Source organism: Phyllostomus hastatus, unplaced genomic scaffold (genome assembly GCF_019186645.2).
Source record: "Phyllostomus hastatus isolate PE091 unplaced genomic scaffold, TTU_PhHast_1.1 phas_scaffold_216, whole genome shotgun sequence".
Taxonomy (NCBI): domain Eukaryota; kingdom Metazoa; phylum Chordata; class Mammalia; order Chiroptera; family Phyllostomidae; genus Phyllostomus; species Phyllostomus hastatus.
The window spans coordinates 4,462,839-4,490,080 of record NW_025334018.1 but is presented as its reverse complement, the minus strand read 5'-3'; the positions used below and the strand labels follow the sequence as shown (position 1 = coordinate 4,490,080).

The following is a 27,242-nucleotide window of genomic DNA, read 5'->3' as shown; positions in this document are numbered from 1 at the left end:
GAAAAAGACAGAAGCAGCTTTTACTATATTTACATCCAACAAAACTTTGCAAGGAATAATCCTTATTGCACAGTCAGGGCCCTGGATGGGTGAGGCATTCCCCAGGTGGAGTGGACAAGAAGGATTAGGATTAGAGGGGGCACCGGTTCTTCCTAAGGGGAGTTTGGGACTCCTCTGGCTCCCAACTCCTGACTTTTAAAGAGCTGCAAACCGCTGAACCATGGTGTCCCATTTCCCTTCTCTTTTTTACCATTCATAATAACCTTATAAGCAAGGGGGCTGTGTCTCCAGAATAAATAAGTTAAAATAAAATTCAAACTCTAAGGTATAAAGGCATTGAGAGCCTTGGACTCCGTCAGCAATTCCAGCAAAGAGGGCCCATCATTGATGGGGAATGCTATCCTTCCCTCCCACTCAAGGCAAAGGCTCAGTAGCTCTGTATCTTTCCAGTTGTTTTTTAAAACAAAAACTTATAAAATGACCAGGGCAGTACAGACCTGTGAGTACCCTGATTGGAGTTCCTAGTATAGGACGGGGAGAAACAGAGCTGTGCCAACTGCCCCCAGGACTCCTCCGACATCAGCATGGGCTGGGTGGGCAGGTTGGAGACAGGGAATTGTGACTTTTGGTAATAGTGGGTCCCTCTTCCTGCTGCCCCCACTTGGAGCCTACGGCTGGGCATGTCTCCCAGGCTGTTCCCAACTCCTCTATGAAAGGAACAGTGAAGCAGATTATCTCTAGAATTCTTTCTCTCTTACCTCCCCACCCCAGGCTGGAGGGGGAAGTTTAATGATCCCTAGCATTCCAGAGGTGCTCCAAAACATTTTCGACAATCAATGGCCTTCGGGGTGGGCATCTGTGCCCGCCGCTGCCTCAGCTCTTCCTTGCCCATGCTGCTGGCCAGCTTGTTAAAGGCAGACTTGTACCTCTTGTCGAAGGATACTAGGGAAGAAGGAGATCAACATATAAGAATTCCAACCTCCCACACCTGGCCCCAGATTCCTACACTCCTCAGCCCCCTGCCTGCACCCTCACCTATGTCCACGTGGTCCTTTCCCATAGCAGCCATTGTCAGGAATAAGATCTCACGGTAGATGCCCCTGGAGTGGAGGAAGAAGGGCATGAGTAAGAGAAAAGGGAGGGAGAGCATGGCACAGGGCAGCAAACTCCCACATGGGAGCCCCATACCTCTGCAGGTGTAGGCCTGTGGGAGGGGGTCCTAGAGTTTCCAGCAGGAGCCCTATAGCCTTGTGCACCTCATTGAGACCAACATAACGCAGCACCGACTCTAGCAAATCCAGGCTAAGGGATGCAGGCACAGGGCCTGGCCATGCTACCCGTTGGGGGATCTGGCCTGGGTGAAAGGAAGATAACCAGGATTAGTGAGCCCTCTGGGCATGGGACCCACTCCTTCCCACCCTAGGCCAAATACAAGACTCACTGTGGACCCTCCAGAGCACATAGAGAGGGGGGCAGCTATTGGGGTCAGGGGTCAGGACATCCCACAGCAGCCGCACCTGCACAGATGCTGGATCAGGCATTAGCCAAGGAGACGGGGCCTGTGGGAGGCCAAGAAAAAGGAAACAGTGAAACTCGTGGAGGATAGGACACGGACAGGTGATGTTCCAAAAGACACAGGGATATCACAGGACAGCCAATGAGAGGAGGGAAAAGAACTCTCACCCTCCAGAAGAATGCAAGCTCCTTGAGAACAAGCATTTTTTTCCTATAACCTATTATACTCCTAGTACCTAAAAACTGTGCCTGGAATCTAATGGTGCTCAGTAAGTGTTGGTGAAATGTGCAGACAGACATTAATGAATTACTGTCTGAATTCCAGGCATTACACAGGGTGTCTAACAATAGCTCTATGAGGGGAACACTCATCATTTTACAGATGAGAAAATCAAGGCTCAGGAGTGAAGTGAAAGGGTGAGGAGTAAGACCAAGTACACCCAACTCCAAAGCATGCGCTCTTTCTACAGTACCAAGGTCACAGAGGACTGGGAGACAGAGAGCTGGGAGATGACGACGGAAGCACTCAGGAAGCAGGGACCACACGAGGACACTGACCTGGGAGGTTGAGGGCCCATCACAGGAGGCCAGCACCAGGCATGGCAGAATACTGGGCAGGCGCAGCCGCTGGAAATACCACAGAAGGTTCCAGAAGATAATGGGGTGGGCAGCAGGCAGCTCAGGCAACGCCAGCACTTCACTGCCCTCATTCTCTACCAGTGACTCCAGCTCTTTACGCAGCACCAGGGGGCTCAGGTATGCCCATGCCCCACCCTCGACCCGCCGGGAGGCACCCTGTTGGGCACAATAGAGGGCAGTAGAAGGCATGTGCCATGGCCCCATCCTCAGAGCCATGCCTCCCACTGAGTCGCATGCCCAGCATCTTCTGGGATGCCCCTTGCCCTCAACGTCCATCTCTGCCCATCACCACTGGGGACCCCCCACAGGGCAACACACACCCATTCTTCATGGTCTCCTGGCCCAGCCCTTACCCCCATGTGCCCGTTGCAGAGCTGGGGCTCATCCAGGGCAAGGCAGAGCCTGCGGTCACTGAGCACAGGGCCTGGGCCCCCAGGGTCAGGAGCATCTTTGCTGCCACAGGCACCAGCAGGAGCAGGCTTAGGGCTGGGGACACTGCAGGGGGATAGCAGGAGGGGTCAGACCTTGAACCCCGCCCCCCATCCCTGTCCCACCCAAAGCACTTGCCCTGCTTTGGGCACCTGGGGCGGAAGTCAAGAGTCTGGACGCTGAGAAGGGGCACAAAGGGGCAGGCACAGAAGGGGCAGGTTGTGTTGAGGTTGGAGTCATCAGGTGCCCAGCCAGCCATAATCTCCTCATCGTATACCAGCGAGTCACAGGCACGGCACAAGGAGCAGCTAGACAGCAGAATCTGCAGGCAAGAAGGTCCCAGGGAGCAAGCCCCACTTGGCCTGCAGGCTCAGGAGCTGAGGCTCTCTCCCGAGCCCCTCTCACCTCCACATCCCAGCCAAGCCTCCTTCCACCTCCTCCCAGGCCCTGCCTTTGACAGAGTGAATGGTGTGTGTGGGGGGGGGCGGGGGGCGCGTATTCGAGTACATCTGTGTGGGAGGTTATCCTCACTTCCAGGGAAGGTGGCTGGGAGGATCCGGGGGTTTCACTGAGGCGCTCTGAGGAATGACGAAGGCTCAGGCTACTGACAGAAGATTCTGAGAGGTCCCACTCACTGCCTAGAGAGGCAGAGCTCTGCCATGACACAAGAAAGCCTGGTCAGCCAATCCCATGCTCCTCTTCACTCAGGGTGCTGACTTCAATCACCCTCAGGGCCCTCTCAGGGGCTCTTCTCCGGTTAGCAATGCCCCCACCCAAACCCATGGGTACTTAAGTGTCTGGACCCTCCCCTCGCTGGCTACCTCAGAGGCAGTGGATCCAGGGCGCTCCCGAGGGTGCAGGAGGCTATCCATGGGACTGCGGCGAGTTGGGGGAGGCAGGTCGGAGGGCAGCTCAGGTGGGGCAATGCGAGAGGCAGAGGAGCGGCGGGAAGGAGTGAGCAACTGTTGGAGGCGGGCACCCAGCCCACGTCGTGGGGTGCCGGCCTCCTCCTGACGCCTACTAGCCTTGGCTGAACGTCCACGTAGCCCTTCTGGGGCTTCAGTGGACTGGGTACTCAGGGCTGAGCCTGAGTCCCCTGGGCTGCCTCCAGCTGCCAGCTCCTCCCCGGCCAGACTCAGGTCTGAGAGGCTTCCATCGTGCCAGCGCGCAGGTGATCCCTGGGGCTCCAGTACCCCCAAGGCCTCTATCACTGTAGGGCAGGAGAAAATCAGGGAAGGTGAAGCCCAGCCCCTCCTCCATAAGCTGAATAAACACAGTTCCTGGCTGCACAAACCCTAGCATGACGGCATCATAAGCAAGATTCCCTCAGAGTCTGCAGTCCCCACCAGAGAGGGTCACCCTCCATTCTGGCTCTTGCCCTCCTCTCTCACTGGCAAATGGTTAGGAAAGCCGACTGGGGTGTTGGCCAGCCAAGAGCACTCACTGTGGGCCACACCAGCCTCCACAGTGGGCTGCGCGCCTCGGGCACTGCCCAGGCTGCCACTCTTTACCAGGCGCCCCGTGGGTGAGGCCGGGTCCCGCAGGCTTCGCCCAGCCCAAGTAGTCTGGCGATGAAGGGGGCGGGCAGGGGAGAGGTGCTCCAGATAGGGCCCTGTGAAAGACAGGGAAGGACTGAAAGGCAGCCAGCTAGAAACCAGCCCTCTATTCCCAAACAGAACTTGCATGGACCTAGGTTTGTGAGGTTCCTTGCAGAACTTCATCTCTTTTGTTACCAGCCAAGTGTAGCTGATCCATCCCAAGAACATCCAGTGCCAAACACTAGCCACCCTACTCTCCATGCCCCTCCTTGCCTGAGTCACCAATCCCTGCCCACCTGTCTGGGAGCTGCCTGCTTCTTGTGCTGCTGCCTGCTGCTGCTGCTGTTGTTGCTGCTGCTGCTGCTGCTGCTGCTGCTGCCGCCACCGTTCTCGCAAGGGCTGGCGAAACTGAGCAGCCCCCAGGACAACATTCCGAAGCTTGGCCCAGCGCAGGCGCCCACCCGGTGTACCAGACGGCCACTTGCTTTCCAGCACAGCCTGCCAAGTACAGTGCCCATCAAGATGGCCTACTTTCACACTCGGTCCCTAGCCTGACACCTACTGCTTGTCCTGGAGCCCCAGGGACCACTTTCCCCTCCAGATCTGCTGCCTGGGACTCCCAATGGCTCAGTCAGAAACAAAAGCCCAGAAGAGGCAGTTGGCAGCAGCCACCTCTGAGAGGGGTATAGAGGAAGCCAGAAGCAGTTTCCAGACTCTACTACTTATAAACTAAATGGCTTCGAAGAAATCATCTCCCTCGTTTTGGTCATTAGTTTCCTCATCTAAAAAACTGAAGGCAGCCCTGGCTGGTGTGTCTCAGTGGACTGAGTGCCAAGGGTCGCCGGTTTGATTCCCAGTCAGGGTACGTGCCTGGGTTGTGGGCCAGGGCCCCAGTATGGGGTGCTGGAGAGACAGCCACACATTGACGTTTCTCTCCCTCTCTTTCTCCCTCCCTTCTCCTCTCTCTATAAATAAATTTTAAAAAATATTTTAAAAATAAAAAATAGCCCTTGGCTGGCGTAGCTCAGTGGATTGAGCGCAGGCTGCGAACCAAAGTGTCGCAGGTTCAATTCCCAGTCAGGGCACATGCCTGGGTTGCAGGCCATGGCCCCCAGCAATCGTACATTGATGTTTCTCTCTCTCTCTTTCTCCTTCCCTTCCCTCTTTAAAAATAAATAAATAAAATCTTTTAACAAAAATAAAAAATAAATTTAAAAAGGAGGCAGTTTAATGTCACAGTTAAGGACCTGAATTCAGGAGACAGCAGTATGCCTATATTCATATCTGACCTCCCTAACTGTGGGGTCTTGGGCTAGTTGCTAACTCTGCAACCCCATCTCCTCATCTGTGAGATGGGGATAATAGTTCCTGCACCTCTCGAGGCTGCAGTGAAGGTAAAGTGGTGTGAAATGCACCCTGGCGCACTGGCTAACACTGTCCAGTACTTGCCCACCCTCGTCAGGGCCGCTGTGAGAAACAAAGCAGCCAAGGGTAAGAAAACCCAAAGCAGACGCTAAGACACTGCAGGACCTGTAAGCAACAATGCTTACAGGACCCAGTGCATTGCGCAGGCCCAATCTCCAACAAGAGGGGAGAAAAGCAGCCTTCAGGAAGCAGCCTCCTCCCCACACACACCTCGCACATGCCCCCGTCCCACCCTAGCTCCAAACCTGGTACCTTGTTGTAGTAGCCGTAGGTGATGGTGTTGGGCACGATTCCTGCCTGCCGCATCTCCAGCATGACCCGCACAGACAGCACAGGCTGCCCGTAGTGCGAGCAGAGCTGCATCAGCACCCGGTAGCACACCTGGTCCAGTAGAGGTACAGGATGCGGGGACTCGCTCCCAACCCAAACCCTCAGGTCTCGGCAAGCATTTTTCCAGCCTCTCCGGTTCTCACAGGCTCCACTGACCCCTGGCAGCCCCTGAAGCTGCCTGAGAGCCACCCTCTGCTCCTGCTGACCCTACCACCCTCCAGTCTCTGCTGCTGTCCCCTGATCATGCTTATTCATTCAATAAATGTTATGGAGCACCTGCCAACTCCAGGGCTTGTGCCCACGCTCTCCATCTGCCTTCCCAGGTCTCTAGTGAGTCTCCCTGTCAACAGTACCCACAACTACACATGCACCCCTGAGACTGAGCACAGGTACCCACCTCATCAGGCAGCACCACCTTGTGGTTCTCCATCTGGCGAAGCACGTGGTAGGCCGTGTGCAGTGCCTGCACCCGAGAGGGTGCTGACCGCACATAGGCAGGCAAACACAGGAACCACAGCCCATAGCAGTGTCCCAGCAGGCACCGGGCCCACAGCTCAGGCACTGCTGCAGACTTCTGCGCCACCCGCTGTGCAACCTTCATCTCCTAGGTGGGGCAGGGGACACACCTGGATGAATACAATGCCGGGGCAGGGCAGGTCTTAAAATGGTGTGCAAGCCCTGGCTGGTGTGGCTCAGTGAGTTGAGTGCAAACTCAGTGCGAACTGAAAGGTCATTTTTTCGATTCCCAGTCAGGGCACATGCCTGGGTTGCAGGCCAGGTTCCCCGTTGGAGGCGCGTGAGAGGCAACTGATCGATGTTACTCTCAATCATCAATACTTCTCTCCCTCTCTTTCTCCCTCCCTTTCCCTCTCTCTAGAAATAAAAACATAAAATAAGATAAAATGGTGTGTGAGGAGCAGCCCCTTCCCTAAGGAAGGCGCTATGTTTGGAGGGTTGCTGCCCATATAGGTTTCAGCCCAGAGCCCTGGACAGTGAGGCCTGGCCCATGAGCATGGGCAGATGCCCTGAAGAGGCAACACACCCCTGGACTCCCAGAGCACTCAGAAGACGAAGACAATAATGATGATGACAATGCTAAGAATAGCTAATGTTTTCTGTGCCAGGCATACATAAACCCCCTAATAACCTTATGGGGTAGGTACTAGCACATGCATTTGACACATGAAGAAGCTGAAGCAGCAGCCCTCGGCTGAGCCAGGTGCTTTCGAGGGGCACTTGCTGGTTACCTGTTTGGTACGGCGAGGGGCAGGGCTGCTAGGGGCACTACGGGACGGGCCTGGCACAGGCAGAGCCCCGGATTGCTCCTGGGGAGACTCAAACAGCTCGGCCCGTAGCTCTGGAAATCCATCATAGCTGGAGGGGCAGAGAGGCAACATCAGAAGCAGTCAGCACTAAGCCTGTGTGGGCCTGGAACAAGTGAGGGCACAAGCAGCTCTCACCAGTACTGGGGAGAGGGTTCACTGCCCTCTGGCACGGGGGGCTCCTCGGGAGGTGTGATAAAGACAGTGAGTTCACTTCCTGACAGCTCCTCCAGCTCCACCAAGGGCGTTGGCTCAGGCTTCTCCTGCTCTGGGTGGACCTGGGGCAGGATGGTAAGAGACTGAGCATCAAGACATGGGTGTGGAGCAGGGTCAGGGTGTGTGCAAGGCGGCATCTCCGCAGAAAGCACATCCATGGGGAAGGAGCAAGTGTGTTGAGACCCCACCAAGGTCTTGGAGGTAAAGCTGGGGGGTGACATTAAGAAAGACGGGATGAATATAAACCAGCCACGTGTGCCTGCCAGGCTGTGCACCGAATGACTCCAGGGTCACCATCCCAGTCACAGACAAGACCAAGCACTTTTTGTCGTGGTCCTGGGGTCACAGAGAGGGCCAGGAGGAGAGCAGATGGCAATGGGCCAGACAAGAGAAGCTACAATGCTCAAAACCTTGTCAACGCAAGAGTCGAAGAATTCGAGGGCAGCGTGCCGGGCAGAGCCGAATGAGCACTCCTCGATGAACTGCGAGAACATCTGCGTGCGCAGCAGCTGGGAGTACAGCTTGTGGCTGGAGCGCTCCCGGGACTTGAGGAAGCCTGTGGACCGAGAATGGGGCAGGGAGAAAGGTTACCAGGCTTCCCAGCACAGCCACACCCTTCCTGAAGCCCTCTCTGGGCTCCCTGCCCACCTGGCGTCCCAGGCCATCAAAGCCATCCTCTCCTTGGCCTGTCTGACCCAACTCCAGTCCACGCCAAGCTGAGGTTGAGCTCCCTCAGCGCCATGGTCCCATGGAATCCCTTTGAGTCATCTGTACCCATTCCCTCAGACTGGGCTTCTCCAAGACCAGTGTCCCTGAAGAGAGCTCTGACCACAGGAGTAGCTCTCCACAGGACTCCCTGTGCCTACCCCAAGCCCAAGGCACCAGGGCCTCAGCTGGTTCCTCTTTGTACCCTTACTCCCTCCAAGCCCAGAAGGCTGTATGGCGCAAAGCTGGTACCCATACAAATGTCCACTGAGTGAACGAACAAGCAACCGAGTGGTCTCCAGTTCCCCTGGCCACCCCTCCTGTGATACCCTCCCCAAGCAGAGACAGGCCCTCTTTACCCTGCAGGAAGAAGAGGTTGTCAACATCACGAACCCCCTCAGAGGGGGGCTCAGTGAGTGGACGCAGGAAGTCCCGGTAGCCCTTGAGCAGACAGGACATGAAGCGAAGGAAGGCCCCCTGGACTTCACGCTCCAGCCGGGCTCGGCGGCCGCACACAGCCTCGTAGTCTGTCAGCAGGAACTCCAGGGACGCCTCCTCCTCGGGACCAGTGTATGCTGGAGACCATGGTAGCCTGAGACTCAGGGCCAGCCTCCTAAAGGCTAGCCCCAACCCTGCTCTGCATACAAGTCTCCACCGCTGCCAGACCACCTCCAGCTGCTAACTGACTTGGCACCATTATTGACTGAAGTTACCCTGAGGTCAGTTTCAAGCCTCCGCAATGACAAGCTCCTCTTTTCCAGCATATACAGGAATATTAATATTGTATGCCCCTCTCTCTTGCTTAAACTAGAATTTGAATTTCCTTCACTTCCACCACATGAAATCCTAAGTCCTCTAACCTCCTCGAGTAAGGTCTAGCTCTCCACAGCCCTCTCCCCAACCTGGAGGCTTATGGTCAACAAGTTTCCAGCCTCCCACCCAGGCTTCTCACTCTGATCCAACTGCTGGTACAGGTTTGTCAGTGTAGCCAGCAGAACCTTGTGGGGTCTGCGGGGCAGGGTCCGAGGGGAGAGGGGCTTCTTTTCTTCAGTCCTATTAGAGAAGCAGGAAGAAAGGGCCATGGGGCTCACCAGGCTCCCCCACTTTTTGCCTGAGGCTCCTTTGAAAAGGTACCACTCTATACACCTGCCCCCATGCCTCCTCCCTGCAGCCCCCTGAACGAGAACAGCCCTCTTACTGGAATAACGTGTTGGTGTCAAGATCGACACAGATGACATCAGAAGGTGGGTCATGCAGGTCGAAGTAGCTGGAGTGGATACCCACAATGAAGGGCACGGGGGCACTCAGCACATCGGCCAGCACCAGTGGGCACAGAGGAATGTAGGGGCACTGCCACTGCAGCGGGAAGATCATCTGGAGCACCGGAGAGTGAGGAGCAGTGAGCAGGGGATGGGGCAGCAGTGGGGTGGGGGCGCAGGAGGCAGGGAGTCACTGACTGGGGGTGGGCTACAAAGAAGAGCCCCTAAGGGAAGCTGTATGTCCCTGAACACTGTGCCCCAGGAGAAGGCAGAGGAACCCTTCCCAAAGGAAGAGTCTGGGGAGGGATGGGGTAACCCAAGAAAACATTCTGGGGGAGGCGGACTGGGCAAGGGGGCACTCACAGAGACGAGGGCCTCGCAGACACTGGTGAGCAGGTCTGGACGCAGTGAATGGACTAGTAGTTTGTGTTCTGTGAGCACGGCCAACAGCAGCGTGATGGCCAACTCAGGGCCCAGGCTCTGCAGCAGCTGCAGGAAGCTGGCACCACTGTGGGCAGCAATACCAAAGTGGGGAACAAGTTGCCAGGAGACCCTGGAAACCCTCTCCTAGTCACTGAGCACAGACACCACCCGGGCCCAGCCTGCACAGGCCTCAACAGCTGTACCCACCTGCCCAGTACCTACCATGTCCTTGGTCATCAACTCCTCCCAACTTGGGCACATACCTGAGGGGTAGGGGTGAGGATACAGGCTGGCAGAGGAGCAGATTGTCATAGGGAGACATCTGGGAGGCAGAAGAACCACAGGTCACCATAAGGGAGGCCAGCTCCTGCCAACTGCCCTCCTTCCATCCAGCCCCAGCCTGGCCTCAGCCCTCACCTGCACCAGGATGCGCGGCCTCTGTGGGGAAGGGAAGGGGACGTTGTGAATGAAGTGGGAGATGTGCCTGAGGGAGGGAGGGACACCAGTCAGAGGCAGATTCCCCAGTCTATCCCTATTCTACCACCACATTCCCTTTCCTGGGTCACCTGTCTCCAAGAACTTGATTCCTCCTTGACCTCTAGAGGAAGCAAGTTCTTGAGACCTGCACCAGCCACCAGAGCTGTGACTATATACAAACTTCATGCAAATGAGAAAAGAGATCCCCTCTAAGCATGCACAGTTCCTTGCCAGGCCTTAGCCAGCAAGTGTAGACTGCATTTCAGGCCCCTCAGAAGAAACCAGGCCCCTGGTTTCTTCCCCTGAGCGACTGGTGCTCTTGTAGTGTAGTACAAACACACACTGCAGCCCTGCCTCCCGCTCCTCTGCCCACCTCCCCCACGCAGACCCCCATTCCACTTCATCCTAATCTCCTCCATCTCCCCTGGCCTCCCGACCCCCTCAGACTCCTTCCCAGAGTCAGGGGAGCCATGCTCACGCTTCCAAGGGCAGTCGATGGGGGCCCGAGACGGAGTAGCGGTAGAGAAAGGTGAGGAAGGCGCGGAAGGCGGGGAAGGCAGGCCAGCGGGACAGCACAGCAATGGCGCGCCGGCTGCGCACCGCTCGCCCTCCCAGCGCCCGGCCTCGTTCGACAGCGCTCAGCAGGCCCAGGGCCCGCGATTGCCGCTCAGACAGCCTGGCCCGCGGAAACGCCTCATAGAACTGCAGGGCAGCACCGTACACCTGGCGGGAGCAGAGATGCGGTCAGGCGGGCCCTGCACAGCTCGGACCCCTTCCCACGCTCCACACACCCACCTTATCACCTGCTGCACCCGTCAGCACAAAGGTGGAGAAGACAGGCACCGGGTACTTGGTCTGGGCAGGCCAGCACTCAATAGTGGCCCCCATGGGCAGGCAGAACACGGGCACTGACTCAGGCAGCGGAAACGTCTCATTGTCCTCCTCTGGGTAGCGGCCCAGCAGCTCTGCACCCCCCGGCAGAGTGGGGAGCACCCAAAAGGAGGAGGGTCCATCAGGTCCCAGAGGAAGAAACCAGGGATCCCAGAGAAGGACCAAGAGCCCCAGGGGAGTTCTGGAGACAATGAAGTGCCAGACGAAGGCACCAGGGCAGAGGGACATGGAGGGCCAAGGGGTTGGAGGGCCAAAAGGGCAACTCACCTGCCTCATACACAAGCGTGTTGGCCTTGGCCAGGCCCACCTTGTAGCACAGGTACACTGCTGGGCCCCACTGCCCCAGAAATGGCAAGAGACAAGCAGACACACAGCTAACAAAGGTTTCTGGGGGCCCATTTTCTCCACCACCCATAAGCGGTCTTTTGTCTTTAGAATTCCCACTAATCCCAGTCCCCCAAGGCCAGAGGCGCCCCCTTGGGCCCACGCCTGCCATTAGAGGCCTTGGGCCTAGAGTGAGTACCCTTTGTGCCCAGTGTCCACACCCTCATGCTGGGGTGGCGCAGGTGCCAGCCCTTGGCCCCAGCTCCACTCACCATGCCAGGGTTGAGGTTGCGGGGCAGTCGGCAGTAAGTGTGAGGAGTGCCCTCACCCTTGCTAGGCAGTACCAGGCAGAGGTCAGTGATGCCCAAAGCATGCAGCCCTGCCCCTTCTGCTGCCCGCCGGTAAGTGAGGTAGGTTCGAGGGTGCCCAGGGCCTGGAGGGGCCAGGTTGGCTGAGTGGCTGTAGGGTGTCGTGTCTAGTACTTGAAAACCAGGCTTGGGACGTTCCTTTCCTTCATACAAAACCCTTGGCACAGAGAGCAGAGAGATGTCAAGTTGGGGGCAGAGCAGAAAGACCCCAGTCCCGCCAGATCTGCCTCTTCAGTCCTACCCACCTGCCTGGACCCTCAGCCTCACCAAACGCTGACCCGAGCTCACTTGCCGCTGCACTCTGCCCTCCAGAATCCCGTGTCCCCTCTTCCACCCTTGTCTCTACTTCATCAGCAACGACTTCTCAAGCCTTCCATGGCTCTCATAGTCATTAATAAATGCTAAGAAAAAAGTGGCCATTTACTGACTCTGTGCTAAGTCTCTTTTATGGTGATCTCATTTAATCTTCTCAACCACCCTACAAGGAGGATAATTTCCCCCACTTTACAGATGAGGAAACGAGCCCAGAGGGGCTCAAACCCTGCCCAAGATCACACAGCTAGCAAGTAGCAACACCAGTACAGGAACCCAAATCGGTGTGAGGATTAACTAGATACAACCTTAGTCCCTTCTCCCTGGACTCTAGCCAGCTCATTCCCATTGCCCATCCTTCATCTTCCTGTACCCCTACCTCGCCCTGCCTCACCCCACAGTCCCTCCCAGTCTTCCCTAGTGCCAGTACGGGTAGCCAGTATGGGTAGGAGCACACACCCTAACTCCACGAGGGGCGGCTTGTCTCGGCCTCTGCGGTAGCAGATGACAGGTTGAGTTCCACCCAGAAGCCCAGCACTGAGTTCCAAGGGGTGACCCCCTGCAGAAGTCTGGATGCATGTGTAGCCCTGGGGCACCTCCTCGCCCAGTGCCCTCGAGATGACTGCCACATCTGTGATGGGTTCAGCTGGCCGGGGAGGGCGCAGGGGCCCACTGGGTTCAGGAACCCATGTTTCCTCAGGGATGGGTGCTCCGTTCCCTGCAAGCCCAGCTATCACGAAGTAATCCACCAGCCGGGGGGGCCGCTCCTCTGCCATGACCCCCCCCTCACTCACTGCATCTGGAATGGTCAAATAGGGGAGAGATGAGGAAAGGAAGGCTGGTGTTGCCATGGCAACCGGGGGTGCTCCTCTTGCTCCCATCCTCTTCCTAGTCCTTTCAAGGAAAGGCAGTATCAGTGGTCAGCCAATACCGAACTCTCCCACCTATGACATCATCAGGCCCTCAGTGTCCAGCACAGGTCCTTAAAGAGACCAGGACCCTCTCCTGATGGTACTAGACCTTTCCCAAAGTAAAGAACCCAAACTCCACTCCACTGCACACAGCTAACCTAGGCTCTGATATCACTTTAATCCTGTAACCCTTTTAAAGACCACCCCCCCATCCCCTACCCATACAGAATTGTAACAGGTCACAGTCTTTTCTGATTAACTGCATCATTAATTTTGGTCATGACATCAAGCCAACCTCGGTCTTTTTAAGGGTTTCTGACTTTCTTACCCTAGTTATGACATCACAAGAACTGCGTGGGCCAAGTCATGTTCTTAAAGAACCCACATCGAGGTTTTTGTGAGGCCCCCACAAGTGTCCAGAAAGCCCACAAAACCCAAGCTTTGGTGTCTTTCACCAGACTCGTGTCTTTTTTCCTCACCTAATTCCACTAACCTGAAAAAATACTCCAAAAAACAAACCAAAAAGCCCCAAAACAATGTCCATCCACCTCGGTATACACAGTAAGCACAAAAGCGGTTGTGGGAGATAGCCCTGCCATCCCCATGCCCGCCTCCAGAGCTCAGAAATGAAAACAGGCCCACAAGTGGTCTTCAGTAAATGAGTTCTCACCTGCCTCCATGGCCCAACCCCAGAGAGTAGGAGCCCAAGAGTCCTGGGGAGCCCAAAGATGCAGAAGCTAGGAAAGAGCTTGGTGGGTGGCTTGCAGCAGAGGACGGGCTCAGTGGGGGTGTTTCAGAGAAGGGAGGTGACTTCCTGGAACAGTGGAGGGGAAGCTGCAGCTCAGCGCAGCTCGGCGGAAGTCAGCCTATGGGTGTGTGTGTGTGGGGGGGGGGGGTTACTGTTGAAGGTGCCAACACAGCATCATGCCAAGTGGAACCTCAGACTGAAGGACCCCAAGCAAAGTAGAGGAGGCTCAGAATGGTTCTAGGATGTACAGTCCGACTTAACCTCCCACTCTTACCCAGAGAACTGGGAGCAAGGGAGTCTCATGGAGCAAGGTTTGCTCTCTCCTCAACCTAGCCTCTGGACATGCAAGCACGCGCCCACGGACACACACATACACAACTCTAGCTAAATTTAGCCTCCATGTCTGGAAGGTGAAGCCAGGAATCACCGTCAGCCTCCTAATTTAGCTCGTGGCACAACCTCATCCCTCACCCACTACAGGCAAATGGGCGTTTTATGTCCCCCAGGCAGCAAGCAGGCACCCTTAGGTGGGCCGAGTTGAGTGGCGAGTGGGTGGCCCCAATCTTGTGCAGGACCTGTGCACCAGAGCTTCCCTCAATCAGCCAGGGAAGAACCCTGCACAAGGCAGCCCTTGCTCCCCGGGGAAGGCAAGGGGCATGGGCGCCACTCAGGGTCCCAACACCCGCAAGCCAGGCGACAGGAAGTTCGGGCTGGGGCAGAGGGCGCGCAGAGCAGGAGACTGCTGAGAAAGGGGCAGGAGCGCCAGTCCGCGGGAAACGTGACGGCAGCAGCACCAGCCGCCGCGTGACCCGAGCCAGAGGGAGGGGTGCCTCAGCTTCGACCGCAGGAGCAAGGGGTTGCAGGGCGCCTGACGCAGAACTCCCCTCCACTTTCACTTCCCCAGGAGAGAGGAACCGGAACCAGATGTGCCACGCCAGAGAACAGCTGGAGGACCTCCCCCGCCCCGCACCCACTCCCTTCCTTCCCCGCCCGCTGCCCCGCCCGGTCCGGCCCCTACCTGCCTGCCCTGCGACTCCCTGGCCGGCCGGCCCGCTGCGGGCGGCTCGGAGGGTGGGCTGGCGGGCCGGCGGGCAGCGGACGGCGGGCTACCCGGCCCCGGACATGGCGCACCCGGCTTGGGCGCCACTCCCTCCGGGGCGACCAGGGAAGGAAGGAGAGGAAGCCGAGGGCGCCGGGGCGCGGTGGATGGAAATCCGAGTAATCCCTGCGTCCCGCCGCTGCGCCACGCAGGGGACTGCGCTGCCGTGCAGCTCGCTTGGACCCCGCGCTCCTCCCGGCTCCCGGTGAGCTGGGGAGCTGGGTGCGTCTCTCCGCACCCCGCTTTCTCTACCACCCCCACCCCACCCTCAAGAACTGCGGGCACTGCTGCTCCCCACACGGTCTCCTGGGCCTGTGGCCGTGACCCTGGCAGTGCCTGCCCAGCACCCGGCGGCCTGCAGCGCGACCCCTGGCGGCTGGGAGGGCCCCTTGCACCTAAGGAGCTTCTCACCACTCAGATGGTGCAGCTGGACACTGATGGGGCAGCCCTTTAAGTCCAAGGCGCGCTCCTAGTCAGATATGCATGCCTGGGGGAAGGGCCTGTAGGTCTAGGCAGAGGACACCCAGGTGGCTCCTTCTACTTCCAGGTTTAGGGCACACTGCATTCCCTTTGGGTCTAAGCCAGAAACTCTCAGTTCTCTTTTCTGAAAATGACGAAAAGAGGAAGAGGAAAGGCCAGGACTACAGGGCATCAAATAGTAGAGGTGTTGGTAACTGAGGGGCATGGCCCTTCTGACCCCTGAGAGTGGAAGAGAAGAGGGGAGAGGCTAGATGGCTGGAGGGCTAGTCAACCCAAGCCACGGAGAGGAAACATCTTTAGAATGTGGTTAGCACTGAAGCATCGGCAGAATGAATGAGTGAAGAGTTGGGAGGGTGAACTACAGTTAGTGAGAGGGCAGGAATGCGACCTCAGAGCTTACCTGAGACTTAGAGCAATGGGATCAGAGGCTGGCCAGGTAAGACTCGTCTAATTTTGATGACCTCTAGGCTTCAAGGGCCATAGAGAAGGGGAACCAACCCAAGACCTAGCTGGTGTATTTGTTATATCCTCTCTCCTAGGTAGCTCTAGCATTGAGGCCAGCTACCCCTGGAAAAAGCTGGGGTCATTCTACCAGAAGCATCAGACCCGTAAGTTCAGCCAGCAATCACTTCCTCACTTTGACTCACAGCCAGGCCACAGGGGTGAAGAAGAGCAGTAACTCATCTGGCCAGAGTCCCTGTCCCTGATGCTGCAGCAGGGCTCTGAACAAATGCGAGAGCATGTGTGCTGCCATGGGAGCATGCAGCCTGGACCCCCACGCCCAATGCTGGGCACAAACTCTGAGGTGGGCGGGACAGGGCAGGGGCGCTCCACAAACCACAAGGTGCTCAGAAGACATAGAAAGCATGATAGACCCCCCAGCTCGCCAGCCACAACCCAAACAGTAACCAACCACACCAAGGGTTTAATATGATTTTTTTATTAACATATAATATATTTAATAAAAAATAATATCCACTCTGGCTCTCTCCACCATTGCAAGGGGAAGAGTGGTGACGAGGGGCTGGCACTGCCCACCCCTGGGCATCCTGAACTAGCCCTGCCTCCAGGGCTCCCCTCTACCCCCTGCTTTCCAACAGGCTCTGACCTCCAGACAGACGGTTCAAAGTTACAAGTGCTTCAGACCCTCCCTTGAGCTCCCCCAGGCCCACCCCTTATGCAGAATTCAAGGGTCACCTGGATAAACCCCTTGCTTTTTCTCATTCTTGGGATCCCTCATTCATGTTAGAAAGAGGATTTGGGGGCAGAGAGTAGTCTCTACTGGCCAGGGGGAAGGGAGGAAAGGAACAGTGATGGGGAACAGGGCCAATTAGAAGGATGATGAGTCCCCTCACTGTAGTCTGTCACTGCGGAATGAATCCTCCACAGCAGGATCAGGCAGCAGGGCACACGGGTCGCTCAGCATGTTGAGCCCTTCCAGGCCCAGTGGTTCCATGCGCAGCTCCTCCTCCAGCCCCAGACCCAGCTCCAACCCAGCTGCTGACACCTCGAAGCCAGGCACCCCGGAGAGGGCCACTGCAATCTCCTTAGAGAAACCTGGGGAGGAGTCTCCTATATGGGAGGAAGAAATGGGTGAGGACCCCTCAACCTCCTGTTGTGCCAGCAAATGCATCACTTCCTCCTTCCAGCCCCCACAACCACCCACACCTCTCACCTGTGAGGATGATGTTAGGCCCTGAGCCATGGCGGGAACAGTGTGTCAAGTTCTGGTGGTTGAGGGCATGGGGGTCCTGGAGGCCACTCGCTGATCCCTCGCTCCCTAAAAATCCAGCCCCTTCAGAAAAGCCAGTGGGATCCAGCGCCAGACTGGTTGATGGACTCTCCATGCTGAACTGCTCCAGCTAGGAGTGCACAGACAGATCTTGAGGAAGTGGGCCTCAGAACAGGAGTGCCTGCCTGCCACTGCCTGGCCCTGCTGACACATGCCCTTTGCCCAGTAATTCCCCCCACACCTGGACCAAAAGCAGAGACAGAGGGAGATGGCAGCAAGCAGAGCGAGAGGTGATCACGGGCCCCAAAAGTAGGTGTGGGCACCGTACCTGCCGGGACAGAGCTTGTGCGTGCCAGGAAGAGAACGGGTCAAAGCAGCAGTCATCAAAGAGCAAGCTGTGCAGAGAGAGCTGGGGGAGAGGGACAGGAGGAAGGATCAAACGCAGGACTAGAGGAGCCCCAAGCTGGTAGGGCCATGTCCTCTGGGGAACGGAAGGATCTCTTCTGCCCAGATCTTCCAACTCAGACTGTGTCAGTGATACCACTCAGGCCCATCTGACCCAATCCCAGCCTTTCCGCTGCTTCAGAGCCAGGAACCTGAGTACTCACGTTCCCCAGGCTGAAGTCACTCACTGGTCGTTGGTAAGACTGTTGCCCATGCCCACTGGAGCTAGGTGGGTATAGTGTCCCATAGTGTGGCTGCCGGCCTGCAGGCTGCCCACCTGAGGACTGCACTGAGCAGGCCTGAGAGCACAGCCCTGGCTGCTGTAGAGGCTTTGGGGCAGGTGGCTGGGTGGGAAGAACCAGACTTGGGGGGCTATATGGGTATGAAGGCAGCCGCTGGTCAGTGGGCAGTTTACTGGTATCCAGTGGGACGCCCTAAAGAGAAGCAAGGAAAGAAGGGAAGCTTACCTTTCAGTGTGCCCCCAAGAGGAACTCTCAGTCAGCGGTTCCCACCCTCGGAAGCTGCAACCATTCTCCACAAAGACCTGATAGCGTTCCCATGGGTATCCCTGGGATTGGGTCAATTACTCAAAACTGCTCATCAGAATGAAAGCAATTGAGTGAGGCTAACATAAGAATAATTTTGAATCCAGTCCAGAAATAAACTATTCCTAAACCTTGGTGCTTTAGGAATTATTAGTAAACAAGTACTTGTGACACACCTAACAAGTGCTTAATAGCACAACAGTGAACTTGAGAACTGCCGTTCTAAAGCCTTGACAAGGCCAGGAAGAACCGGAGGAAGGAAACAAAGAGGAAAGGAGGGAAGGAAGTCAGGTTCACTGCAGGCTCAGGCTCCAGGGGAGCACGGCCCTCGCTGGGCCTGGATCTCAGGCTCTCCTACAGAGAAGGGGACCTGTGTCGGATGGAACACAGAACACACATTCCAGGGAGGACTAAAGGAGGGGAGGAGAAGGCAGGGCAGAGGGGAGGACAAGTGTACACCAGGGTGACAGGAGAAGAGGAACAGAGAGAAGGAAAAAAGAGAAGGACTGGGGGAGGAAAAAGCTGGGAGTTTTAGCATTGAGGAACAGCGTTAAACTCAAGAGTTTTTAGTTCTGGTCCTAACTCTTCCCAACATTCTGTGTAAGTGAAGGGAAATCACAAGCCCTGTGGGCCCCAGTCTCTCTGTCTATAAAATGAAGGGATTGGGCTCCATGATTAGAGTTTCTCTGAGTCATGAAATCTAGAAAAGAAGGAAGGGAGATAGGAAAAGGGATGGGACAAGATAGAGACATGAAAAAAAAAAAAAAGAAAGAAAGAAAGATAAGAAAAAAAGGACAGGAACAAAAAAAGGAGAAAAGGGAGAGGATAAGCTACCACAAGTCAAGCCTGCACCTGGGCTAGGCATGGTGCTGAGCAGCTTCCATACGGGATTTCCTTTGATTCTTACAACCCCATCTGTGTTTCACAGATGAGGAGGCTAAGGCTCAGAGAAGTGAAACTGTCCACAAGGAGACTGCAAGTAGAGGTGGGGCCCGGATTTGTCAGAGAGCTTTACCCCAGGGTTTGCACTCTTAAGTCAAGAGGAAACAAGATAAATAGAGCATGGGGCAGGTAGAGGACAGGGGAATTAAAGCGGATGGACGAGCCAAGTATGGGAAGTAAGGAGAAGAGCTATTTGAGGGAAGGAGAGCGGAAAGGAGAGAACTTAGCAGGGAAAGAAAAGGGGAAGGGAGACAGACATGTAGGGAAGGTGGCCACGCATACCTGAGTGATGGAAGACAAGGTGGGTGACATTGTTGGCGAAAACTGTTTGGGCAGCTGCTGTTGGGACCTTCTGGCGTCGGCTGGGCCCGCGGGCAAACTCAGGGGGCTGAGGGGTACACGGCGGTGGCGGGGGGAGGCCCCAGGGGTAGAAGCTGGGTAAGGGGGGGCACCCAGCACAGCAGATGAAGTGGAGGAAGAAGAGGAGGAGGAGAGGGCTGGGGCACTGAGGGAGGGATGACCCAGGGAGGTGGTGGGCAGTGCATGGCGGGCCAAGGAGGAGGCAGGCAGTGAGGGGTGACTGTGGGACCCCTGAAGCTGGGGCTGAGGACTGCTTAGGGAAGCCTGAAGGTTGGGATTGCTTAGGGAGGACTGCAAGGATGGATGGCTGAGAGGTGAATGAGATCCTGCAGGCACAGACAAAAAACCAGAGATGCCAACATTACTGATGGGAACTGGGCCCCTTTCTGCCCAGAACAGGTAGCAGTGACCAGACTATGGAAGTGGCAACACAATGTCCTCCCTACACTGTCCCTGGCAGTGAGGTTGGTCTTGTCCACTTGGGGGCTACTCTCCAACTTCTTTTTTGGAAAAGCCGTACCTACCAGTTCTCGCTGGCAGAGAAGTACAGTGAGGGGAACCTGGTGTGGACAGGTGGTGGGCTGATACGGGCAGTTACTGGTGCTCAAGCCTCCCACCCCTAGGCCCCTCCAGCCAGGCAGCACTCTGGACACAGTTAGGACAGCCACTCACCTGGTGCATTGTAGCCTGGGCCTAGGCCCAGGCCTCCACTGATGCCCAGGTGAGTCATGGTGTGGGTCAAATTGGAGGTACTGTTGCCCCCACTCAGGTTGGGGTAGGCCGTCTCCTCTGGGTCCAGGGGCGTGGGCAGCGGTGGGGGAAAGTGCAGGTTGGTGAGGTCAGGTAAGGAGCCTCCCGTGTTCATGGCAGGTGGGAGGACAGGCACGTTGGCAGGCTGGTCAGGAGACGGAAAGATGCTGGGGGGAGGAGGGCACAAGAAAGACATCATTGGTGGGCCACTTGTCAGGGAGGAGCAGAGTCTGGCCTCCCACATTTCCCTTTACTTCCCTCACCCATCCCCTTAGCCGACACCAAAGAGGCACTTACTTAATTCCAGGGACTTCGCAGGACCGAGGGCGGGAGGAGGATGAGGACAGCTGAGGAGAGACAGGAGAAAGTGAAGAATGAGGCCAGTGCTCAGCGGAGGCCCCTGGAAGGCCGGCTCAAGGAAAGAAGAGGGGCGGCGGGCCACGTCTACCTTCTTAGCATCCCAGGGCTTCAGCAAATGCTTGTCATCTAGTAAGTTCTCCTCAATGGCAGGGACTTGAAAGAGAAAGACTGATGAGTGGAGGCTTGCAGAAGGAGCCAGTGAAGCAGGACAGGAAGCAGAGGCAGGCGGGAGGGAGTCCTGCTCCCTGGCCTTGAATAAAGCCCCCGACACCAGCCCAGAAATTCTTTGGCATTCAGTACCCACAAGTGATGAGAAACATATACCTTTGGAGTCCATTTCGCCATCCAGATAACCTGCAAAGGTTGTGGTGGAGTTGGCTGCAATGCCCGCTTGCCTCCCTGCCTCACACCAGAGCTCCAGGGTTACCCCCTACCCCGGGACGTGGCCACTTACCTCCACGGCGGCCAGGAAGGACACTGGGAGGCGCAGGGCCTGGATAAGTGTCCTGAGGGCTGGGGTTCATCACGCTTGTGTGAAGGGCAGAATCAGAGCTTGTCCTGTGAAGGGCACAGAGATCAGCTGGCACCAGTGATGGTCTCCCTGGCCCCCATGTCCTCCTCAGCAGGGGAAAGCACTAGCTGAGCTGGAACAGGGTAGGGGCCAGAAAGTACAGATCAGAGATGTGGACTAGAGAACTCGAAGGTTATCACCTGTTAAGTGCAGATGGTAGTCGAAACAATTGCCCCTTCTCTGCAGGGAAATTGCCCCAGGGCATCGTCCTGGAATGAAAAGCAAAGTCACAAGGAGGAAGGCCATCAGTGGACATGAAGGCAGGCATGGGAGTCGGAAAACACGCGGTAGCCGACGTGGAGGTAGAGAGGGCCAGGTGCCCAGGAGCATGCCTCTTTTCCCTCTGGTTCCTCGAATATCCATGACCCATGAACCCTCTCCTCCAATCAATTAGGACAATGATTTTTCAACCAGTGTGCCACAAGAATTTTTAAAACATGCAATACCTGACTATTTAGTCAGGAGCACTGACCTCTTATCCCTTGAATTGTCAAGTAAAAAAAAATGATAACAGTCAACACAATAGCTGTCTGGTGTGAATGCCCTGTCCTGAACCATAAATATGTAGGTCACACACAGTTGCGTCCTACTGGTCACGTCATGTAATAAGGTTGCGTCTAACTGGTTAATTCTTTGTACCAAAATCCTTACATATAAGTATAGGCACTTGATTTTTTAAAAAGTCACACTGGAACAAAAAGGGTAGGTAATTATTATTATTATTATTATTAATCAAAATTATACCTATATATTTTTTGTCAGATTGGCAAAAAATTAATACAGCTTTTGGTGTGCTGCAGAATTTAGTAATTAGTTTATGTGTGCCATGAGATGAAAAAGGTTGAAAATCGCTGATCTAGATTTGGAAAATCTCAACTTCATTCTTCCAGGACAAGCTAAATGGGAATCCTAGAGCCCAGAAACTCTGTCAGGTATGTATATTAGTGACGAGATGGACAGAAGGGTTCAGGACTCTGAGTGCCAGTACACTATATCTGGCATCCACTCTTCTTTTTTTAAACATTTTTATTTACTTATTTTTAGTGAGAAGGGAAGGGAGGGAGAAAGAGAAGCAGAGAAATGTCTATGTTTGAGAGATACACTGATCAGTTGCCTCTCCCACGCCTCCAACTGGGGACCTGGCCTACAACCCAGGCATGTGCCCTGACTGGGAATCAAACCAGCAACCTTTCGGTTTGAAGGCCAGCACTCCATCCACAGAGCCATGCCAACCAGGGCTGGCACCCACTCTTGACAGGAGGCAGCCGTCCTCCCTTCCCCCTTACACACACGCCCCAGCTAGCCACCGTTACCATTGGTCCTGCCCTGCTTGGACTGGGAGGCTTGGCCACTCGTGTCAATATGACCAAGACTGGACTCTGACCCACCTACTCCACCTGCCCCCACCCCTTCCAGCCCTGCCCTGAGGAAAGGAGGTACTGCTGAAAGCCTTGCCCCACATGCCCAACCCCAACACGAGCTCCCTCCAGAGACATGTCAGAGAGTGGGCAGGAGATCCTGACTGCCTTGGACACTGACCTCCGCCAGCTGGACTCCGGGGGAGGAGATAAGTAGGCAGGACTGTAGGGAGAGCTGTCAATGTGAACGGCACCGGTTAAGGTAAAAAGCGAGGAGAGGTTGGATGGGCTAGAGACCAGAGGAGAGAAGAATAATGGAGGCAGCAGGTGAGTTGTTTCAAGAAACAAACAACCTCTTCCTCCTTGACAAGGAGCAACAATCAGGTCAGAGAACGGAAGAGAAGAGGGTGAGACCCAGCAGAGGTGGAAAAACACAGGAGACTGCCTAGGCAGGGCCTGGGATGCACTTCTGTGGAGGCCTCTGAGATTGAAGGCCAAGGACAGAAATGTGAGGAGGGAACCAAACCCCCTTAGGCAGGAGAATATCAGAGCCCTGCCTCTGGCAGCAAAGAGCAAGCTGCATAAGGACAGTCAGGACCATCCAGAGACACAGGGCACAACCTGTGCCACAACCTGTGTCAGCAGCCACTCCCCTGCACAGGAGCCAGCGCTGACACGTGGGCCGAATGGCCACTTTTCTGGGAGGCTGGGTAAAGGAGAGCTCCTGGAGAAGGACGGGACTGGACAACACCTAAAGTCCCTTCCCACCATGAGTTCCTGAGGGACCCCAACCCACCACCTCCAAACTCCCCAAACTCTCTGTGAAGGATATGTGGCGGGGGTAGCGGCGGAGTGGGGACACCATTCTCCGGGGATCTCGCTGCACCCGTTCCACCAGTCCATGGTGCCGAGTGTTTCGGGATGAATCCAACGGTGAGTGGAGGGGGCTCTGCCAAAACACACAGGTAAGTTAATGGGGAAGTTGCCGAAGAGCCTGCACTCTACTGAGGCTGCTGTCCACTCACCTGGAACTCCGCCAGGCCACAGCTAATCTGGTTCACGTTTGGCAGAGAGCCACCGTAATGAGAGTTCCTTGTGTATGCCAGTCGCAGTTTTTGGGCCTGTAACTGAGACACAAAGGGCAAAATGGGGATGTCAGGGAGGGAGGCTGAGCATTGTTCGTGATCTTTGGCCACTTTTGCCGCTCCAGCCTCCAGGATATGCTACTACTGGTGCTACTTTTCAAAGATCTGTCAGGGAAGGAAAGAAAAAAAGGAAGAAAGAAAGAGGGAGAGAGAAGAGAAGAGAAGAGAAGAGAAGAGAAAAGAGAGAAGAAAGAAGAGAAGAGAAGAGAAGAGAAGAGAAGAGAAGAGAAGAGAAGAGAAGAGAAGGAAAAGAAAGGAAAGGAAAGGAAAGGAAAGGAAAGGAAAGGAAAGGAAAGGAAAGGAAAGGAAAGGAAAGGAAAGGAAAGGAAAGGGAAAGGGAAAGGGAAGGGAAAGGAAGGGAAGGAAAGGGGAAGGAAAGGGAAGGAAAGGGAAGGAAAGGGAAGGAAAGGGAAGGAAAAGGAAAAGACAAAACAAAGAACAGTGCTGGGGAAAAGCACCACTGAGACCTGGTGCAAACACTCTGCCTCAGCTCTTCTGCAGGCTGCCCTCATCAATGCTGTTACTAATACCTGGCATCACTCTGCCAGGTACAGACCCTGACAAGCCTGACACTCTGTTCAGGGCCTGTCCCAGTTGTCATCCATCTAAACAGAGACTCTGTAGGGCTGCCAGGAGCCCCCAGAATAGTCACATGGTTTAACTCCTGAGAAGGGGTTCTTACTGGGCACCTATGCTTTTACTTCCAGATGTGTCCTGGAGTGACTAGAAATGAGGGAAAGGCCATAGGTGGATGCCACAGAGCCACTACTACCAGTCTCTTTCCTGTCCCTAGCAGAGGAAAGAGGCACAGGCTTCTGGGCTCTGCCACTTGCCCAGCCTCAAGGAGGCCACTCAGACTAGAACCTCCCAAACTAGAAAGAACATCTAAGAAATGATGGCTCTCATAGATGGAAAAACAAGGCCAAAACCAAGGTACATTCTGCCCAGGCTGGTGTGGCTCAGTGGATGGAGTGCTGGACTGCAAACCAAAGGGTCACTGGTTTGATTCCCAGTCAGAGCACATGCCTGGGTTGCAGGCCAGGTCCCCAGTTGGGGGCTCATGAGAGGCAACCACACACTGATGTTTCCTTCCCTCTCTTTATCCCTCCCTTCCCCTCTGTCTAAAAATAAATAAATAAAATCTTTAAATAAAAAACAAACCAAGGCACATCCTTGCACTTAGTTGTAAGGTCCCTGAATGGGCAGGAAAGCCTGGTAAATGGGAGAGGGAGAGGGAACAGCAGTGTGGACCAGAGGCATCTCCCTAGCCTCATCCCCTCTGGGGACATAAGTCTAGCACTAGAGTGAGACACCACATTCCTTAGCCTGGCATGGTTTTAGTCTGTCTACAGATCTCATGTCCCTCTGTGAGAGGTGAGTACCTATTTCTGAGACAGGCACTGTCACCAGCTAAATAAAAGAGACACAGGGCAGCTGATGAGGGGTAAAATCTCAGAGCTTCCAGCACATACTATTGCGCACAGGCTAACCTCAGAACGAACCTCCTGTTCCAGGTCAGCCCAGTGAATTTAGTGGGCACTATGTTCACCTTTGGGCCACTTCAGGGCTGCTAATAGTATGCATATATATGACAACCCTAGCCTCACAGCAGTATAGGCCTCCATGGCCGTATCTGCCTCAAAGGAGCCCTCCCACCTAGCCAAATAAAGGCTAAGTATCAGAGCCCAGTTTCCCAGGCTCTGGCCAAGTATGCCCACTACATTTTTATGTGCAGCTGTGAAGTGACCCAGTAGGGGCAAGGGAGGTGGAGGGGGCTTCTGAACAGACCAAGACACTACAGAGATAGATGACCTAGCTTTGAGTTGCTCATGGCCTTTCCCTGCACATACAGCCCTAAGGTCCCACCATGCCTCTGCTGGAGTCACAGTCCAGAAGCAGGGCCTCAAGATGTTAGCTGGAGATCAGCCTCTCACCCACCTTCTTGCCTCTGCCCTACCACGATCACAAGCTCCTGAAGGGGAGCAGTCAACAGTTAGATCGCAGCAGTTAGGCACAAACACACACAGACACACAAGATTTGCTTCTCCACCTAACTGTTCTATCTCCCGCAAACTAGGACACATGGTCTCTGGAGACTGAAAGGGGAAATAAACACAAAAAAGACTGACAGAGTTAAGGGAGACACACACACACAAATACAACCAAGTCGGTCACAGACAGATGAGATTACAGTCAAACCAGGAGAAAGAGCTCTGGAATGTGGTATTTATGTTCCATCTCTCCTTAAATTTCTTTTAACTCCCTATCATGAGGAATCCCTGAAATATCCTCCTCACCTGCTGTTTTGAGAATAACACCTCCCTACATTAGGACTGCATGCCAACTGGGCAAACTCGCACCCCTCACTCCCTCAGACATCCAGTCCTGATAGCAAGAAATTAAGGCCAGAGGGGTTTCAGAGGCAACTCTGCCAAGATGCCTTCTTTCTGGAGCTTCCTAAAAGTTAATATTCCTTACACATAGAAGACCCTCGAAACCAACTCGTAAGTGACCCACACAAAGCCATCGGGTTCCACACAACCTATAGCCACCTGTTCCCGCTTTCAGGATTCAAAGCCCTATCTCTCTTCCAAGACGGCCACCACCGTAAACCAAGCACCAGTCTGTGGGCAATGGCCCTCACCTTCATTCACGTCAGGAAACCACAAGAAGTATTTGAAAAAGGAAGCAAAGGGACGGGACGCAGGAGGGGACTTCCTGCCCCACTATACCCAGCGCTGCTGTTCAAACCACTCAAGGGGCCCTTTCCCAGAGGAATTGAAGTGCCGAGAGTGGCCAAGAGGGCAGAGGAACCAGGCTGGAAGAGATTACCAACTCAGAGGAAGCAAGAGTAGGGCAAGCAGACCATCCCCCCCCCCCATAACCCAACATCGGGGATGCTTCAGTAGAGTCCCCGAGAGGACTCAATCAGGGATGCACAAGGACCACCCACCTCCGACTTCCGCCCGGTTCCAGGGAACTGTCTCCAATCTCCGCCCACTCCTCACTTGGTCCCTAGTCATTCCTAAACTCCCAACTTCTCTGGGAGCTCTGGCCTCCCCCGACAGAACCCGCCTTTCTGCTCCACGGCCCTCACCCTCAGCTTCCCAGACTACGGCATCCGCAGCCGCTGCCCCGTTCCACCTCTTTGGCTGTGACTCTCGCCCCCGCCCCGCCTCTGGGCTCCCGCTCCGTAATTGCTCCGCTTGACTCTCCGGCGCGGCCCCTCACCCGGGTGGAGCCGATGTCCATCATCACCTCCTCGAAGGCCGCCGTCTCTTCGGCCTGACGCTGCTTCTGCAGCGCGATCTTCTCACTAAACTTGCGCGGATTGGAAGCTGAGGCCGTGGCCGATCCGGGCCCGTTCGCCCCCGACGTCGCCATCTTCCTCCTCCGTCCCTCCCCGCCACCCTCCCCGCACAAGCCACGGCCTGTGCCCCGGGCTCCCGCCCGGGTCTTCCAGCCGTAGCCGCCGCCGCCGTCTCAGCAAGCACCGCGAACCCGGCCCCAGCCTAGCCCTGACCTGTAGCGCGCAGGGTCTTCCGGGAATTGTAGTTTGTTTACGTGACCCTCTTACCGCTCCAATCACGCAGTACGAAGAGGAAACGGACACCAATTCCCAGC

General features: G+C 55.5%; 2 protein-coding genes across 4 annotated transcripts; both read right to left on the bottom strand.

Annotated features, from left to right (window-relative positions):
• On the bottom strand, positions 1-15,210 carry DENND4B (DENN domain containing 4B). Of its 2 annotated transcripts, none has more exons than XM_045816589.1 (28): positions 14,851-15,210; positions 12,633-12,972; positions 11,766-12,018; positions 11,437-11,506; positions 11,074-11,243; positions 10,757-11,001; positions 10,219-10,285; positions 10,065-10,123; positions 9,742-9,886; positions 9,318-9,493; positions 9,072-9,172; positions 8,479-8,694; positions 7,825-7,970; positions 7,337-7,476; positions 7,124-7,250; positions 6,274-6,480; positions 5,799-5,927; positions 4,418-4,619; positions 4,028-4,195; positions 3,405-3,793; positions 3,115-3,237; positions 2,736-2,905; positions 2,508-2,649; positions 2,074-2,310; positions 1,442-1,559; positions 1,189-1,354; positions 1,036-1,100; positions 1-942 (listed from the first exon to the last, which is right to left on the bottom strand). In XM_045816589.1, exons 2-28 carry the CDS (start codon positions 12,947-12,949, stop codon positions 797-799), a joined length of 4,494 nt encoding a protein of 1,497 aa, XP_045672545.1. In that variant the 5' UTR covers positions 12,950-12,972; positions 14,851-15,210; the 3' UTR covers positions 1-796. The 2 variants fall into 2 exon arrangements, with proteins under 2 accessions (XP_045672545.1, XP_045672544.1); XM_045816588.1 differs by lacking the exon at positions 14,851-15,210 and adding an exon at positions 13,755-14,732.
• Positions 15,211-16,335: 1,125 nt separating this feature from the next.
• On the bottom strand, positions 16,336-27,139 carry CRTC2 (CREB regulated transcription coactivator 2). Of its 2 annotated transcripts, XM_045817191.1 has the most exons (15): positions 26,850-27,139; positions 23,499-23,600; positions 23,306-23,422; positions 22,655-22,716; positions 21,256-21,324; positions 20,999-21,102; positions 20,869-20,898; positions 20,633-20,697; positions 20,482-20,531; positions 20,107-20,351; positions 19,357-19,760; positions 17,752-18,021; positions 17,472-17,552; positions 17,087-17,273; positions 16,336-16,983 (listed from the first exon to the last, which is right to left on the bottom strand). In XM_045817191.1, the coding sequence occupies exons 1-15, from the start codon at positions 27,000-27,002 to the stop codon at positions 16,763-16,765; spliced, it is 2,160 nt and encodes a 719-aa protein (XP_045673147.1). In that variant the 5' UTR covers positions 27,003-27,139; the 3' UTR covers positions 16,336-16,762. The 2 variants fall into 2 exon arrangements, with proteins under 2 accessions (XP_045673147.1, XP_045673148.1); XM_045817192.1 differs by lacking the exon at positions 17,472-17,552 and having other exon boundaries at positions 26,850-27,138.
• Between the last annotated feature and the right edge of the window lie 103 nt (positions 27,140-27,242).

What these genes read in the sequence shown, in the direction of transcription:
- DENND4B (XM_045816588.1), bottom strand. An exon ending in CAACCTCTTCTTCCTGCAGG is followed by an intron (nt 7,971 to 8,478) that starts GTAAAGAGGGCC and finishes CTCGGTCCACAG; the next exon opens with GCTTCCTCAAGTCCCGGGAG. An exon ending in TCGACTCTTGCGTTGACAAG is followed by an intron (nt 7,477 to 7,824) that starts GTTTTGAGCATT and finishes ATCCTGCCCCAG; the next exon opens with GTCCACCCAGAGCAGGAGAA.
- CRTC2 (XM_045817191.1), bottom strand. Translation starts at nt 27,002, where the DNA reads ATGGCGACGTCGGGGGCGAACGGGCCCGGATCGGCCACGGCCTCAGCT. An exon ending in TGGCGAAATGGACTCCAAAG is followed by an intron (nt 20,698 to 20,868) that starts GTATATGTTTCT and finishes TTCTCTTTCAAG; the next exon opens with TCCCTGCCATTGAGGAGAAC. An exon ending in GCCTAACATCATCCTCACAG is followed by an intron (nt 16,984 to 17,086) that starts GTGAGAGGTGTG and finishes CCTCCCATATAG; the next exon opens with GAGACTCCTCCCCAGGTTTC.